This window comes from Helianthus annuus, chromosome 17 (genome assembly GCF_002127325.2).
Source record: "Helianthus annuus cultivar XRQ/B chromosome 17, HanXRQr2.0-SUNRISE, whole genome shotgun sequence".
NCBI lineage: Eukaryota > Viridiplantae > Streptophyta > Magnoliopsida > Asterales > Asteraceae > Helianthus > Helianthus annuus.
Window position 1 is genome coordinate 14,888,724 of NC_035449.2, and position 18,547 is coordinate 14,907,270.

The 18,547-nt window shown below is 38.1% G+C and overlaps 2 protein-coding genes across 2 annotated transcripts; both read right to left on the minus strand.

The window, feature by feature from the left end:
• Positions 1-1,637: 1,637 nt before the first annotated feature.
• LOC110921209 (putative late blight resistance protein homolog R1B-17) lies at positions 1,638-5,739 on the minus strand. The gene is made up of 2 exons (XM_022165497.2): positions 5,604-5,739; positions 1,638-5,392 (listed from the first exon to the last, which is right to left on the minus strand). The coding sequence occupies exon 2, from the start codon at positions 5,330-5,332 to the stop codon at positions 2,276-2,278; it is 3,057 nt and encodes a 1,018-aa protein (XP_022021189.1). The 5' UTR covers positions 5,333-5,392; positions 5,604-5,739; the 3' UTR covers positions 1,638-2,275.
• A 2,448-nt stretch (positions 5,740-8,187) lies between these two features.
• Positions 8,188-9,153, minus strand: LOC110923751 (uncharacterized mitochondrial protein AtMg00810-like). Its single transcript, XM_022167812.1, has one exon. It carries the CDS (start codon positions 9,151-9,153, stop codon positions 8,188-8,190), a length of 966 nt encoding a protein of 321 aa, XP_022023504.1.
• Between the last annotated feature and the right edge of the window lie 9,394 nt (positions 9,154-18,547).

Below are 18,547 nucleotides of genomic sequence, written 5' to 3' on the forward strand. Positions count from 1 at the left end.
CATAAGAATGTGTGTGTTCGTTCCAAGATGCAAGGTGGAGACCAGTTATACTATGTTGATATATGTTGTTGTGTTTGTTGTTTTTGTCATCTGAAGAGTTCGGAAAACATTATAATGGGGCTTAAAAAGATAAAATAAGTAACAAGAAAGTATACAAAGGGAATAAACGTTATGTTAACGGTTGCCGGGAACGTAATGTTCCCAAAAGAAAGTTAAGGGTGCGTTAGTGACAAATCTGTTCTATTACACGTCGCCATTGTTACAGATCTGATGATTTTGAGTTATTTTTGATATTGAATTGACCGGATCAATGATCAATTCGAATTAAAATGAAGATGAATTTGACCGAATAATGATCAGATCCGGTGAATCGAATCGAATTACACCTCGGAATCAGATGAATTGGAATGAAATTGATTAAATCAGGAGCGTGCCAAGGAATGGCAGCTCTAATACCAATGTTAAGAATCGAAATGAAGAAGAAAGTACAGAGAAGAATTATCCAACAATCGACTAAGTTCTCATTAACTGGCTAATAGTCTTTATACTGTTGATTAACTAACCCTAACTACCTAACAAACTTCCTTACTAACAACCACTTCGCACTATAGCTAAATGACACATAAGTCCCTGGACTCTACACTATAGCACATTTACACATTTAGTCCTTTTACACTTTACAACATATCAGAATCAATTTATAAAAAATGTTAAGAATGAGTGTTGGGATGATCATAGGGTTTAAAAAGTTGTTTGCTTTAGCTTAAGCCCCAAGGGCTTCCAAAATGTTGTTATGGTTGAAAGATTCTCGTTTTTTAACTAAACCACAACCTGCTAATAAGTGTTTTTATATCTTTAATTCGAACCATTACGAATTTACAATAGAGTGGCAGGTAAACGGGCAACAAGCTGCGCCACAACATCCTTTTGAAGATGTAGTATACTATTTTAGAGCATCGACAAGGAAACCCAAACGGGAATCTCTCAAGAACTTGGTCTTGCAGTCGAAGAAAAAGAAGATAGTGCAAACCATTTTCACGACAACGTGTTGAATTATATGGCGGAGTAGAAACGAAATAATTTTCAACAACAAAACGACTTCAATGCTCAAGGTGGTGAAAGAGTAAAAGGCAACTACATACGTATGGAGTTATGGGTCAAATATAAAGAAAAACTTAAGGGTCTCGACTCTCGAGTGGTATATGTTGTTCTGTAATTAATAAGATCCCTGCTATTAATAAACAAAACATCAAATATCTAAATACACAGTGAATTGTATTTTATATCCTTTAAGTTTTAACCAAAATGCAATTCACTCTTAAATAGATAAAAAACCTTAAAAAATTGCCAAATCATCAAGACATTTTACATTTATTTTTAAAAATTGAAAACTAAAATTTAAAAGTCATAAAATTATACATCATTAATTTTTCTAATAACAATATATATATAAATTATGATTTTAATTAAACTTTTATGCACTATCGTATTTTGACTTTGACGCACAAGTTTTATAACAATTGGTACATCTTAGATATCTGATGTACCAATGGGATGCCCAACCTCTTAGGTTTGAGCCGATGTTGCAAATCAAGTTGATGAAGCTATATATGACAGTGAATTTACAACACCACATATTCAAATAACTTATCTCATAGACCCAAACACATACGTCGCAAATATTACATTTTATTATGTTTTACATCAATAACATTCATTCAAGAGTGAATTGCAAGTTTTGTCCTTTATCTTTAGGCCATTTTGCAAGTTTTGTCCTTTATGTTTAAATTTGACGAGTTTTGTCCTTTATGTTTAAAAATCAAGCACGTTTTACCCTTTGGGCCTTAAAAATCAAGCACGTTTTGTCCTTTATGTTTAAAAATCAAGCACGTTTTGTCCTTTATGTTTAAAAAATCAAGCACGTTTTGTCCTTAAAAATCAAGCACGTTTTGTCCCAAAGGGTAAAACGTGCTTGATTTTCAAACATAAAGGACAAAACTCGTCAAATTTAAACATAAAAGACAAAACTTGCAAAATGGCCTAAAGATAAAGGACAAAACTTGCAATTCACTCTTCACTCAAAAAAGACAATAACACATCAAAGAGACAAAAATCACAAAACTAGAATTACTATAATTGAATAATTTAGACCAATAAAAACTAAACCATAATCATTGTCGTGTCACCACTAGGGTTGGTGATACACTGACAAGGCAAAGCCTTTGGGTTCAGGTCTCAGGGAGCAAGAAATTCACCGTTTGAAAAAAAAAAATAATTATCGTGTCAGTTCCACGACAGTGAACATACCTGATTTTGACACTTGTACCCTATCATCTATTGACTCTGAATCCTCTGAGTCTGAGCTATCACTGTACACAAACTCAACTCCAAGATCAGGACACAGCTTCTCATTGAAAGCCCAGGTAGGACCTTTCCTACGATCATAGATGACAAGCTTCAGCCAATCATTTCCAAGACTCTGCTGCTCTTCAATAATCTGTCTAGCTGACTCAACTGCTGAGCTTCTAGGCCACCTCAGCTCAATCAATCCCATGGTTGGGATCTCACCTAAGCACATCGGGATCTCCTTAAGCCGCCTACAACCGTCCATAACTAACTTTTCCAGGGCGGGAAAGTGATCACTCGACATATTCCATTCTGCAAGCTCCGGAGACTGAATTTTCAAAACCTTGAGTTTTTTAAACTCTCCATCATTTGGATCCCATCTTGGTCCTTGAAAACTACCACGCAATAGTTTCAAGATTTCAAGATTCGGTAATCTCCCAAATTCCGATAAATCCTTCCATGGAAGATAACAGTTGGAAAACGTCACTTTTTTTAGGGTATGAGGTAACCGATTCAAACAAGTGAACCTTGCCTGCTCTGGGAGACTAAGATCATTGTCAATATATATTTTTAATTTTTCAAGATGAACCAAAGTGTCTAAAGGCGGGAAGAGAACCAAACCGTCAGACAGTTGTAACACAACACAAGCTAACATTTTAAGGTTTGGGGTCATTTCCAACACGGGCTGTCTCCCAAAAGGAAGACGGAGATTTGAAATGGTTTGAACTTTTGATGATGCCACAGGGTACTGTAATCTCAAAGATGGCCAAATGTATATATGCCTCAAATTGGTCATACTATTATCTTTAGAAACATGAAAATCAATCCCCATCGGACACATGAACCCGTAAACTACAAGGGTTTGTAGATTCCATAGGGTTGATACTGATTCAGGGATAACAGGTTCAGAAATGCGTAACGATAAGTATCTCAACTGAACTAACTGCCCTATGTCCGTTGGCAAGAATGGCGCTACAACTGACTTAAGTTCCAACACCCGAATATGTTTAAAGGCTGAGTAAATAAACGAAACATTTTCTTCTGGGAAGCCACAGGTGATACCCCATTTAAAGTACAAAAAAGAACGCATACTAGCGGAAAACGGTTTCGAAAAAACATAGTCTAACACATGAGTATGATTATGATTGATAAATGAACGCCGATCCGTTGAGTTAGTAGAAAAACCCGGCCCTAAAAAAGGCTCGACTTTTATTTCGCTCAGAAATTTCTCTTCTTTGGATTTTTTTAAACACAGATCATGCAAAAGATCATGCACACGACACACTTTCACGCCCCCGTCTGACCTTTTTTGGTCAACCATCACCAGACTTCTATCAATAAGATCTACCAAATACTCCTCTGCTACATTTTCTGTACCTGGTTTTACAAAACCCTCTGCAACCCACAGCCACATCAGCTTTCTGACATCAATCTCAAAGTCTTCCTTAAATGCTCCAAAATAAAGAAAGCATGATTTCAAGTGTCGTGGCAGGTGATTGTAACTTAAAGATAACGTGTTCATGCATTGTTCTGAATCACTAACAATATAAGAACCTATACTATGTAAAACTTGAGTCCACAGCTCGACTGATTTCTCAGTCTTTGCAAGAAGCCCGGATATTACAAGAATCGCAAGTGGCAGGCCTCTACATCTTTCAGCAATTTGCTTCCCAGTTTCCTGTAGATTTGTAGGGCAAGTGCCATCCTCTGCAAAAACTTTATGTCGCAATAGATCCCAGCTTTCCTCCACGGTTAAAAAACGAAGCCTGTGAATTGGGCTGTCTGGTTTGATGTTTGAGGCAACGTTTATAAGCCGACTGGTTACTAAAATTCTGCTTCCAAGATTGTCATCAGGGAAACAGATCCGTATTTCATTCCAGGCCTCTGCACTCCATATATCATCAATAACAATAAGATAACGTTTACCTTTTAACCGTTTGTAAATCAATTCACACAACTTTCCGATGTTCTTTTCTCCAGCTCCAGACTCGATTGAAAGAGAATTACAAAGACTCAACAACAAATCCAGCTTTTGATATGTCTGAGAAACCGTAACCCAACCACGAATATGAAAGTGGTATGTTACATAAATATCATCATAAGCTCTCTTTGCCAGAGTGGTCTTCCCAAGGCCGCCCATCCCAACAATGGAGATAACGTCTAGCTTCTTTTGATCCCCAACAAGTGTATCCAATATTTCTCTTGTTTCAACATCAAACCCAACAATCTTTTCTTCTTTAGGTACTGCAATATTCACTCTTGATGAACTTCCTTCATCTTTCAAGACATTTGGCGCCTCATGATTTGCAAATTCCATCTCTCCTTTGATGGCTTGGATCTCTTGCATGATACCGTCAAAATCGAAACAAGGATCTTGGTCAAAATCAACATCAAACCCAACAATCTTATCTTCTTTAGGTACTGCAATATTCACTCTTGATGAACTTCCTTCATCTTTCAAGACATTCGGCGCCTCATGATTTGCAAATTCCATCTCTCCTTTGTTGGCTTGGATCTCTTGCATGATACCGCCAAGATCCAAACAAAAATCTTGGTCAAATCCAACATCAAACCAAATAATATTATCTTCATTAGGTACTGCAATATGCACTCTTGATGAACTTCCTTCATCTTTAAAGACATTCGGCGCCTCATGATTTACGTCGTCAAGATCCAAACACGGATCTTGGTTAAAATCTTTTGGATTCTTAACTGCAAAACTAGAAATAAATGAATCAACCATATCTTCTACCTTGCTTGCTACATCTATGATCCTTATCACCAATGCTTTCACTTCCGGGACTGTGTAACGAGTCTCCTCCGAACAAGAAAGAAACGTTCTTAATGAGGTTAGCTCCTTGTACAGCCACTCGAACCGATCCCTCTCTTTAAGAATCCATGGACTTTTGGAAATATGTGAAGGACAATTGAAGTCAATGAGCTGCTTCAAGGTCTCTATTAGACAGTCCACGTCGGTATCAATCATGTTTAGTGTGTAGATTTGTCCTCTAAATCAAGAGCATGCTACTATTCAAGTTATAAATACCTGTGATCAAAAGTGTCATATTTAGAATCAAAAAGCTTTAAATCTACAGGTGGTAATGAAACTAGATAAATCAAACATTTGAGCAAAGCAATATTATATCCAGATGCAAGTAATGAATTCAAAAATAAAATATGTAAATATATGCAAAACCCTAATTTCAGTTATGAAAGATCCATTCATTCCCAGGAGTTAAGAGAGAAATATAACTTACATAATGATCAGGAGGAAGAAGCAATTCGTATGGCAGAACTTTGAAATGAAAATTACAAATGAGTGGATCTATAGCTAGCTAAGCTAGGGGTTTGACTTTGATCAATCAATCACCAAATTACCATGACTTGGTAAGAGCAATATTCAACGTCAACAGGTGATTATGTGGTACTGGTATGTCGGTCAGTCAAAATCAAATAATGCATTTGTTCCCTTTTCCTGCATTTCATTCTTTTTTTTTCTTTTTCACTTGGTTAATTTTAATTTATCTTTTACATAGAAAAGTGTAAATGTTTATGCTCTATTTATTTATGTTTAAATAATATGTTTGTAATACTTTTCATATTAAAGTAAAACAAGAAAAAATAGACGACATAAAAACGTTGAATTACACACGTACGTTGTGTCGTGTTAAGTCGCAAAATTTAGAAGAAAACGTAAAAACGTTGAATCATATACGCATGTTACGCCGTGTGAACTCGCAAAATTTCGAGTGAAACATAAACAAAAAATTTGCAAAACATGAAAAGTAGAAGATCAAAGTTAAAAGTAAAAAAGTTGTGAGGTTAAATTTGCAAAAGATGAATACTATTGGATTAAAACTAAAAAAAACAAATACTTTTTAGTTAAAAGTATAATATCAAATTTATTTTGAAAACTCTCCTAAGCCTCTAATACAACTAATTTATGCATAACAATGTTGAAAATTTATTATGTGGAAATATAACTATATTTAACCCTTACATTATGGGGTGTGGAGGAGGGTAGTCCGTGAAGGATGGCCCTCCACGTTATCCATCACGTCAACATCCAAGGAGGATACCCCTCCAAGGATGGACCAATGGTGTGGAGGATGAGTCTTTCCCCTTTTTAATTTTTTTTTCAATTCAACATATTTTTAAACATTAAATAACCTATAAAATAAAATCATTACATATTAAAAAAAACATTACATAACTTAAAAAAAGAGTAAATGTCACTTTACATCCCTGAGTAAACCTCATTTGAAAAAACGCAACAATCTAGTCCCTGGGGTTGTCGATTGAGTTCAATCACGTCCCTGCTCCAATATTCCGCCAGTCAACTGTTTATTGATTTGGGTAATTATGTCATTTCACATGTTTTAAAGCAAGTTCGTGTTTAGCAAGATAGAAATGAAGAAAGAACGAGAAGAAAAGATAAGAAAAGTTTGTTGTGTTTGGAGATTGGTTTCGTGAACGAGAATCAATTCGAACTGAAAATAGCAAACGAGAAAAGAAATAAAAGATAGAAAAAACACGATGGTGATTGGGGGACTTCCAGTATTGACGGAATCGAACTACAAGGTATGGTCGACCAAGGTGGAGGGATTTCTAAAAGACTGGCTTTTGGGACGTTATTGAACCTACAGTCCATATAGCTGTAGATGAAAGGAAGATGTACACAGCATTGGCGTACATATGTCAAACCCTGCCGGACGACATCTTGGTACAAGTTGGCATACTCATGAATATGGCGTGCTTTGAAGATTCGGCAACTTGGAATTGATCATGTACGAAAGGAAGAACATGAAAAAGCAGCTCAAGAACCCGCTGAGAAAGAAAGACTGGATGAGATCGCTGAGAAAGAAAGATTAGATGTCATTGTAAAAGAAGAACAAGCACGTCAGAAAGAAGTTCAGGAAGCTATAGAGAAAGAAGAAGCTTTGCAAGCTATTTTGGAAAGTGAAGAAAAAGAAAGATTAAATAAAGAAAAAATTGCTTTGGAAGAAGAAGAGAAGATTGTGAACCTTCAGGTATGTTTTCCTTACTCAAACAACCTTAAAGTTAAAGAAATTGTTAAGATCAGTGAGCAGCAACGAAGCAAGGAACATACTACTGGTCATGATGACGAGAGAAACGATCTAGTAACGTATGACAGGAATGATGCAGCTAACAAATCTACACATTTAGAACCGTATTTGAAAGTCAATAGTCGAGCATCTATTGAAGAAAAATCAGAACTGAATGAAAAGTTTAGAAAAATAATGAGAAAGAAAAGCCCAACAGGGTCTGATAAAGAAAGAAAGACTAACCCAGCTGCGAGTTTTTGGTCAAAGTCAGATTGCCAAGAATGTTTGAATGAGCAAAGAAAGAAAAGAAAAGTGAGGAAAAAGAACTTGTCAATTGAACAAGTGATGCAACAAATATGTAAAGATAGAATATTTCAAGAAAAGAAAGTGAAGAATGAATTTGCATTGGAGATATATGTGGTTGGTTTGAATGATGAGCGTAATATAACCGTTAAACAGCTTTGTTACAAACAATTGAAAAGAAAGAATAAAGGCGAACCAATAATAGAAAATGAAGAGTTGAGAGTGCTATTTGGGATTCAAGACCTTGGCGGAACAAAGTCAAGAAAGTTTGAGTCGGGTTTTAGGATTAAGGGGGAATGTTGAAAGTTAATCCTATAAGGATTATTTTGATTAACCTCATCAATTGAATGAGGGGAAAATTGTATTTATAAACAAAACATATAATTATGACTCCTATAATTTAGGAGATGTACAATAATGTAAAAGATACATAATATAATACAAAAATATAAACTATTATCTAATACCCCCTTCAATCGGAATGGTGGCGGCCCAAGATGCAACATAGCACGAAACCGTTCGAACGACGCACGCGGAAGACTTTTAGTAAAGATATCTGCCACCTGAAGATTGGTCGGAACAAATTTGTATAAAGCTTCCCCGAATAAGCAAGTTCCCTGATAAAATGATAATCTAAGTCAATATGTTTTGCTCGCTTGTGGGAGACCGGATTCTGAGTCATGAACAAGGCACTTTTATTATCACAAAGCAAAGTAGGCCGATCAGGAGGCAAAGCATGAAGTTCTCTAAGAAGATGAGTAATCCAAACAATTTCAGCAACAGTATTCGCCATTGCCCGATATTCTGATTCACAACTAGAACGAGAGATTGTGGGTTGTTTCTTGGCACTCCAAGAGACAAGATTACCCCCGAAGAAAATAGAATAGCCATAAGTGGAACGGCGGGTATCCAAACAACGAGCCCAATCAGCATCCGAATAGCCAATAATGGAGGATGTATGAGGCCGAGTATAAGTTAAACCAAAAGAGAGGGTGCCTTTAACATACCGAAGAATCCGTTTAACAGCTTGAAAGTGAGCAACCGTGGGAGCATGAAGAAACTGAGAGACTTGATTAACAGCATAGGATAAGTCAGGACGAGTAATGGTAAGATATTGCAAAGCTCCAACCAAAGACCTGTAAGCCGTAGGATCAGTGCAGGGTTCTCCATCAACAGTGAACGACTCATGAGGAGTTAAGGGAGTGCTGACAGGTTTGGCATCATACAAATCAGCACGGTGAAGAATATCTTGAGCATATTTAGCTTGAGTGAGAAATAAGCCCTTGTCAGTGTAGGCAACTTCAAGACCCAAGAAATAATTTAGAGCACCCAAATCTTTAATAGCAAACTCATGATTAAGATGAGAGATAAAGGTGTTAATATCAGAGTCATTGTTGCCAGTAAGAATTAGATCGTCAACGTATACCAGCAAGTACATGAGGCAAGAACCACGCTTGTAAATAAACAAAGAGGTGTCAGGCCTGCTACAAGTGAACCCATAGGAAACAAGAAAAGTACTTAGACGTTGAAACCAGGCACGGGGGGCTATTTAAGACCATACAAGGCCTTAGAAAGCTTGCATACATGATTGGGAAAACGAGAATCTGTGAACCCTGGTGGTTGCTCCATGTAGACATGTCACAGCCCCCGATCCCTAATTCCCGGGAACGGGCGGCCGTGAGCCAGTTTTGGTGGTATCACGATATTTACTTATTTGGCAGCGGAAATTTCATCAGGACCGTAGTTAGGAAATATTTTATCAGAGTAAAACCACCATATTTGATATTTAACACATGGGCAAAAACCCAAGTTTCTTATTACAATATACTTATAAGGACAAAACCTTATTTTATTGAATTTTTAAAACATCTTGTTTTAGATAACTTTTATAGCCACTTATTTTCCAAGCCGTCAATGCTCTCGAGCTGGCTTTTTCCCCAGTTGGCTTTCACATTGTGTTACCTGAAACATGTTTTAAAAATATTTTATCAGCAGGAAATACTGGTGAGTGAATCCCAATTTAATTAAAACGAGTTTTATCAATTACCACAGTATTGAGAGCGATTACAATGTTTATATCTACACAATTACCCATTCAGTACTTGCCACTCGACGTATCTATGGCTATGGTCATATCACACATTGGCTACTCGTCGTCCAATTGTGAAGGTTATCAAGTAATGTATACAAAACCCCATAATACCGGCGATAATTGAAGAATTACACGACTCATATACTGGTAATATGATATAAACAATTTGAGGTTTTATAAAACAGTTGACACAAAAAGGAGATTACTCACATTGCTATTTTAGGTTTTCCTTTGTGACTTCCTGGTTATAATCTAGTTGAATAAACAATGCACACGCGTTAGTATAATAACCCATTTTAACATTAGTAATACCCTCCCCGAGACGGCATTCCAACGACTACGTCGGGCAGAACCACGACAGCCGTTACGGAACCCTAGATCAATCGGGCAGCGTATCTAATACGTATCCAGGGGTTATAATACTTACAACGAGGCAGAGCTTCGCTAATTTAGGGGGTATAATGCCCGCGTATTATAAGCCTACTACAGAAATTGTGATTTGAGAATGAAATTTGGGACGAACAGAAATGAAATCCGATACCTGCTATTTATAGTGCCTGAACCTGGGTCTCTCGCGGCCCGCGTTAAATAAGGCCAGGCCTTACGCGGCCCGCGTCAACATGCGGTCAAAGCGTAGCTTGGCTGATTCGATACGTAGGTCCGCCACGATGATGACACGTGTCATCACCGGGCTGCGCCACCGTTTGAGACACTCGCGGCCCGCGTTATCTTAAACGGAACCATACGCGGCCCGCATGAACTAAAGATTTAAGCGAAGTCTGGTTTCATCCTTGCGCGGCCCGCGTTAAGTTGAGGTGAGGTCCCATGCGGCCCGCCTCAACTTAATTGTTATTGTTTTTATTTATTTTATATATTATAATCTATTTTGGGGCTCGGTTTTCACATACGGGGTGCATATAAAGGCATATTGATATATTTAAAGATATATTAGGGTGTCGGTTTTACCGAGGGTTGTTATATCCTCCCCACCTTATTTTAGAGCTCGTCCTCGAGATCTACTAAAATGACTATAGATATTTCTTTTTCATTTCAGATTCAAGCTCTCTTGTGTATTCAGGTCCTCTTTTGGAGTCTCACATTATTTTAACTAAAACTAATTTCTTGTGCTTGAGATTCCTGATTTGAATGATATTGTCAGTTATTTCCTGCACTATCTCAGGTCCAGATAGTTGTTTTTCTCCAATTTCTACCCAATAGACTGGGGTTTGGCACTTTTGTCCATAAAGTGCTTCGAATGGTGCAGTATTGTTACTTGTGTGATAACTAAGAAAATTCTTATGAAAGGTAAATGATCGTTTTGACCTTTTGGTGAATTTACTTGGATTGCCTTTTGATTACATAATATACTGGCTTTATTGGCTATTAACCAATCCATTCTTAAAATAATATCAAATCCTACTAGATTTATTGGGTAAAGAATTGTAATAAACTTATGGTTTAGAGTTTCTATTCTTGCTCCCTGCAAGATTTCAGAAATCTTAATGGTTTCTCCATTGGCTGTTTCTACTAGACATACTTGTGGTAGTTTAGTTAATGAGTGATTTGCAAAACGAAGTATTAATAAAACTTTAGTTTGCACTTGAGTTAAATAATACTGTAGCAAAATATCATTAACTAAAACATACCAGCTATAACGTCTGGGATGATCTTGACTTCTTCTGTAGTCAGAACAAATGCTCTAGCATTTCTAGTATTCTTGTTGTCTGTGGCTGGAGCTAATTTTGGACAATTTGGCTTGATATGACCTTGTTCTCCGCAGTTATAGCATATCCTGTTGTTTTTCTTTCTGCATTCTTCCTCCTGATGTCCCGATATTTTACAGAAGTTACAGTATATAGGGCATTTTCCAGAATGCTTTCTCTTGCAATACCTACAGTAGGGTGAAGAGGTAGAACCTATATTTTTCTCATGATTAGAATTTCCAGAGTGGAATTCTTGTACAAGTTTCTGGGTTAGGTTCCTTCTCTGATCCTCCTCTCGGGTACGGACTAATTCATCAGTCAAGGTATGTGCTAGTTCTACAGCTTCTTCTATGGTTTGAGGTCTAGCTGCCTTGACTACATGTCTTATCTCTCCAATTAATCCCCAGATATAACGAGAGATTAACACTGGTTCTGGTGAAGCAAGATTTGGTACTATTCTAGCATATTCGAAGAATAACTTAGTGTACCCTTTGCTATCCACACCAGTCATCCTAAGGTTTAAGAATTTGTTTGCAATTTGTTCCTTTTCATTGGGTGGGCAGAATTTCCTTTCCACCTTTTCCTTAAACTCCTCCCATTCCATATTGTAAGTTCTATCAATTCCCTTAGTTTGGAGGATAGTGTTCCACCATTCTAAGGCTGAGTTCTTAAACAGATTAGAAGCAAATAGTATTTTATCTTCTTTTGCGCATTTGCTTATTCTTAAGACTGCCTCAGTTTTCTCTATCCAACGTAGGGTTGCAATGGCCTCTTCGTTGCCCGAGAATTCCATTGGTTTGCAGGACCAGAATTCTTTATAAGAACAACCATAAGGCATGGTTCTTCTTCTTTTGGGAATAGGCATTTGAAGTACCGGTCCATTGTTTACACTGTTTTCTGGTTCACTTGGTCGCTTACTGCTATGCTTACTTTTATTATCAGCATCCTTAACAGTTTGAAGTATAAATGGCATAGCATCTATAATTCCCTGTGCTACTATGTGTTGGATAGCACTATTATCCATTTGGTTTCCATTGTTATTGTTGTTTGGGTTCTCATTATTCAGATTATCATCATTCTGAATATTATCATTCTGGATCTCCGGGTTATTATCCAAATTGACTTGATTTTCTTGGTCGGCCATCTAAATTTTAAACATCTAACAAATATTAATATCATAGATTAATATAGTAAATCACATAATCACAAAATCCCAAAAATAGGAATTTTTTTTTTTTTTTTTTTAAAACAACTATTGCTAGATTACAACTGAACTTTCAAATTATACTAACAGTTTATTTTATAGTTAACGTTTCCGGCTTGTAGGTGTTGTAGGTGCTAAAACTGGTTAGCATTTACTGCTACAGTAGCTAACATGTAGAGATTTGCCCATTTTTCATCTAATTTATCTTCCCAAGGTGGGTTACTGCCTATTTTCTGGGTTTCCTGAAACTTTTTCATGTTCTCTTGACTTTTTCTAAGGATCCGACTTCTTTTACTAGGGATAAGTGGATTTTCATACTGTGCTTTACGGACAAATATTCCTTCTTCAATATCTGCTAAATATCCTGAGAAATTGGTTTGGGATAAACTTCCCTTTTCTTTGGGTGAACTATCTAGTTTATAATAGATGTCCGAAATTCTTCTCTTACTCATACTGTAAACTAACAAATAGTCAAATAACATATCATAATAATCATGCATGTATTTCCATAATTTATTTCCTAACAAAATATAACTTTAAGTGTCAGCAGAACACTTCTTTGGCTTGAACCAGTGGCTAGGCTCTGATACCACCTTCTGTCACAGCCCCCGATCCCTAATTCCCGGGAACGGGCGGCCGTGAGCCAGTTTTGGTGGTATCACGATATTTACTTATTTGGCAGCGGAAATTTCATCAGGACCGTAGTTAGGAAATATTTTATCAGAGTAAAACCACCATATTTGATATTTAACACATGGGCAAAAACCCAAGTTTCTTATTACAATATACTTATAAGGACAAAACCTTATTTTATTGAATTTTTAAAACATCTTGTTTTAGATAACTTTTATAGCCACTTATTTTCCAAGCCGTCAATGCTCTCGAGCTGGCTTTTTCCCCAGTTGGCTTTCACATTGTGTTACCTGAAACATGTTTTAAAAATATTTTATCAGCAGGAAATACTGGTGAGTGAATCCCAATTTAATTAAAACGAGTTTTATCAATTACCACAGTATTGAGAGCGATTACAATGTTTATATCTACACAATTACCCATTCAGTACTTGCCACTCGACGTATCTATGGCTATGGTCATATCACACATTGGCTACTCGTCGTCCAATTGTGAAGGTTATCAAGTAATGTATACAAAACCCCATAATACCGGCGATAATTGAAGAATTACACGACTCACATACTGGTAATATGATATAAACAATTTGAGGTTTTATAAAACAGTTGACACAAAAAGGAGATTACTCACATTGCTATTTTAGGTTTTCCTTTGTGACTTCCTGGTTATAATCTAGTTGAATAAACAATGCACACGCGTTAGTATAATAACCCATTTTAACATTAGTAATACCCTCCCCGAGACGGCATTCCAACGACTACGTCGGGCAGAACCACGACAGCCGTTACGGAACCCTAGATCAATCGGGCAGCGTATCTAATACGTATCCAGGGGTTATAATACTTACAACGAGGCAGAGCTTCGCTAATTTAGGGGGTATAATGCCCGCGTATTATAAGCCTACTACAGAAATTGTGATTTGAGAATGAAATTTGGGACGAACAGAAATGAAATCCGATACCTGCTATTTATAGTGCCTGAACCTGGGTCTCTCGCGGCCCGCGTTAAATAAGGCCAGGCCTTACGCGGCCCGCGTCAACATGCGGTCAAAGCGTAGCTTGGCTGATTCGATACGTAGGTCCGCCACGATGATGACACGTGTCATCACCGGGCTGCGCCACCGTTTGAGACACTCGCGGCCCGCGTTATCTTAAACGGAACCATACGCGGCCCGCATGAACTAAAGATTTAAGCGAAGTCTGGTTTCATCCTTGCGCGGCCCGCGTTAAGTTGAGGTGAGGTCCCATGCGGCCCGCCTCAACTTAATTGTTATTGTTTTTATTTATTTTATATATTATAATCTATTTTGGGGCTCGGTTTTCACATACGGGGTGCATATAAAGGCATATTGATATATTTAAAGATATATTAGGGTGTCGGTTTTACCGAGGGTTGTTATAAGACAGTCTCAGTGAGGTTGCCATTTAGGAAGGCATTTTTAACATCCAACTGATGTAGTTGCCATTGATTCAAAACAGCTAGAGAAAGAACAATGCAAACCGTCGAAGCCTTAACAACTGGACTAAATGTATGAGAATAGTCAAGACCAGGTACCTGTGTAAAGCCCTGTGCAACCAAGCGAGCCTTATATCGTTCAATACTGCCGTCAGAGTGATACTTAATGCGATGAACCCATTTAGAGCCAACAACATTCGTAGAGGATGGTTGGGGAACAAGAGTCCATGTCTGATTGTGATAAAGTGCATCAAGTTCTTCATGCATTGCAGCAAGCCATTTAGGGTCTTTGACAGCAGATTTGAAACCTCGAGGTTCAGTAGCCGAAGCAAGAGCAACATGAAGCGCATGCGTGGTAAGAGAAGCAAGATCAGCCCGATGCTTAGGTTTAAAGATGCCTGCCTTAGAACGAGTTTGCATTGGGTGAACCGAAGTAGACTGGTCTGAAACAAACACATAAGTCGGGCCAGAAGAGGTAGCCGGAGATGATGTAGCAGCAATGTTTGGGCTGGGCCAGAAACCGGGACAGCCGACATAGGAACCAGGGCGGCGGGCTCGGAAAGAAGCTGCTGGGCGGGCTCGGAAATAGTCTGCTGGGCCGAAACAGGCTGCTGAGACGGAATAGGTTGCTGGGCCGGAGCAGGCTGCTGAGCCGGAGCAGTGGGCTCGGCCTCGAAGATTAAAGTAGGCGACACAGTAGTGGCGAAGATGGCATAAAAGTAGTGGGCCGAGGATGGATAACTGGGCTGATAAAAGAAGGCTCATCAAGAAAACTTGTAATGCCCAAAGAAGAGAGATCAGTATTCTGTGAAGAACCAGAAAAAGGGAAAACCGATTCGTTAAAACGGGCATGTCGAGAAATAAAAATTCTCGAAGTGGATGGGTCAAGACAACGATATCCCTTATGTTGTGGGCTATAGCTGATGAAAACACAAGGTAAGCTCCGAGGTTCAAGTTTATGCTTGCTGTAATCACGAAGATAAGGAAACACCTGACAACCATAAATACGACAATTATCATATTGCGGATGCTGTTGAAATAATAACTTGTAAGGCGACTCATTGTCCAATAAAGGGGTGGGCAGACGATTGATAATATAAGTTGCAGATGTGAACGCATCAACCCAATAAGTAGCAGGAATATGAGCATTAAATAACATCGCCAAACCAGTTTCCACAATATGTCGATGTTTCCTTTCAGCACGCCCGTTTTGTTGAGGCGTATAAGGACATGAAAAACGATGAAAAGTACCATTATCCTCAAAAAATTTTCAAACCGTGTGGTTTACAAACTCAGTTCCTCCATCACTTTGAAAAACCTTGACCTTTCGTGAGCACTGTGTTTGAACAAGATTTAGAAAAACTGGTAAAACAGAAAAGAAATCTGTTTTTCTTTTGAGAGGATATAACCATGTAAATCGAGAGAAATCATCAATAAATGCAACATAATAACGATAACCATCTGTAGAACAAATAGGTGCAGGACCCCACAAATCACAATGAATCAAATCCAAAGGTGAAGAAGCACGTTTTAAATTAACATCAAAAGATAATCGTTGTCCTTTTGCAAGTTGACAAGGAGTGCAAAGTATAGGTTTTGGTAATAATGAAGTAACATTCAAAAGACCTAACTTATTTAATAAAGAAATAATACTAAAAGCAACATGTCCTAGACGAGCATGCCATAACTCGTAGGAGGCTTTATGTGAACGTCCAAGAGAGGCAACAAAAGCTTGTGGGGAGTCCTTAAGCACGTACAATCCTTCTTCACAAGTGCCTTCAGCGAGTACCTGCTTGCTTAGCTGATCCTGAATATGAAAATAATAATCGGAAAATAAAACATCAACTGGATGATCTTTAGTTAACTTGCTTATAGACAATAGCTTATTCGTAAGACCAGGAACCACAAGAATATTACGAAGAGTAAGATTACGAGCTATTGTAGACATCCATGTGTGAGAAATAGGAAGTGTCCTACCATTACCAAAAACAACACATTTTTACCTTTGTAGGGAGTCGAATTTTGAACCGAATCCGTATTAGGAACCATGTAATCTGTGGCACCGGAGTCAGTGCGCCAATCAGGAGAATCACCTGTTACATGACATTGAGCATGAAAAGCTTTGGCCAAGGACTCATCTGAAGGAGCCTGAGAAGCAAAGGAATGAAGTTAAGGACAGGCGCTCGCATAGTGACCGTTTGTACGACAAAGCTGACAGTGTGGAGGACGACGCTGCTGTTGACCACGGCCACGACCACGTGAGGACCCACGTCCTGAAGAATAAGAGCCACGACCAGGATTGGAGCCGCGAGAGGGTCCACGGGGCTGTTGAGCATTAAAGGCAACCGTGGGGGGTTTCGGTTCCATGCAAGGTCTGTATAAATAATTCTTGACTTTCAGTTTGAGCAACAAGGTCACGAAACGAAGGACGAGTTCTAGCCGTACGTATGGTAGTGGAATAAGTCTCATAGGCCAGTCCAAGACCACATAGATACCAGTGTAAGCGATCCATCTCATCAACAGGATGACCGATAGCTGAAAGTTGGTCACATAAATTTTTAAAACGACGAGAATATTCAGTGACCGAAGACGTACCCTTTTTAATCAGACGGAGAGAATCACGTAACAAGTGTATGCGTTCAACTGAAGCATTGTTGTAGGCTTGTTCGAGTGCAGTCCAGATAGCATGAGCACCTTTAAGACCAAGAACCTCGGCAGCAGCTTCCTCTGTGAGACAGGATTTAATGAGAAGGACTGCTTTTTGATCCTTTTCGGACCAAGCGGCGGCATCAGGGTTCGGAGAAGACTTGCCATCAACAGTAATCTGGGCTGGAGGCGATGAAGCATCAGCAGCAACATGGGCCGAGAGCTTGTGAAATTCAAGAACCAAAAGGATTTGCTCCCTCCATACGAGATAGTTGGAGGAGGAGAGCTTCATGTGCATCATGTGGTTAAAGGTTGTCATGGAGAAGATAGAGTCGGAAGTGGCTGAAGAAGACGCCATGGAAGAAGCCAGGATCGAAAGAAGAGGAAGAAACAGCAGCGACAACCAGGAAAAATTAGGATTGGGAGAAAATTATGGCTGATACCATATAAGTATTATTTTGATTAACCTCATCAATTGAATGAGGGGAAAATTGTATTTATAAACAAAACATACAATTATGACTCCTATAATTTAGGAGATGTACAATAATGTAAAAGATACATAATATAATACAAAAATATAAATTATTATCTAATAAATCCTAAAACTCATATGAGTTGAAAATTGAAGGACTAAAGTGAAAGATTGATATAACTAGTTTTTATTAAAGTTTGGTTTATTTTAGGTAATTATATAGTAATTTGTTTAGGAAAGGTTTAATAGCTTAGAGAGCAAGTTTAGTAGTATCATAAATAGGGGTCTAGGTTAATGTTTTTATTTGTCCATTTTCTTTGTAAGTGCGTACGTTTGTTTGATTGAATAAGAGTCACGGGTTTGTCACCCCAATAACTCATATTCAAAAAGTTGGGTGTGGCTTCCGGAAAAAGAAGGTGAGTTTTCGGTTGCGTCCATGAAAACAATGTTATTTGATTCTTATTGTACCACTGGCCGTTTGTAAGGGAATGGAATAGCTGGGTTCAATTGAAAGCAAATATTATGGTTTGGAAGGCTGAAATGAGTAGACTCCCAAACGCTCACGACATTAAGATCTAAGAATGTGCAAGTCAGGTCAATCGTATGTAAGTTATGTGGGAATGA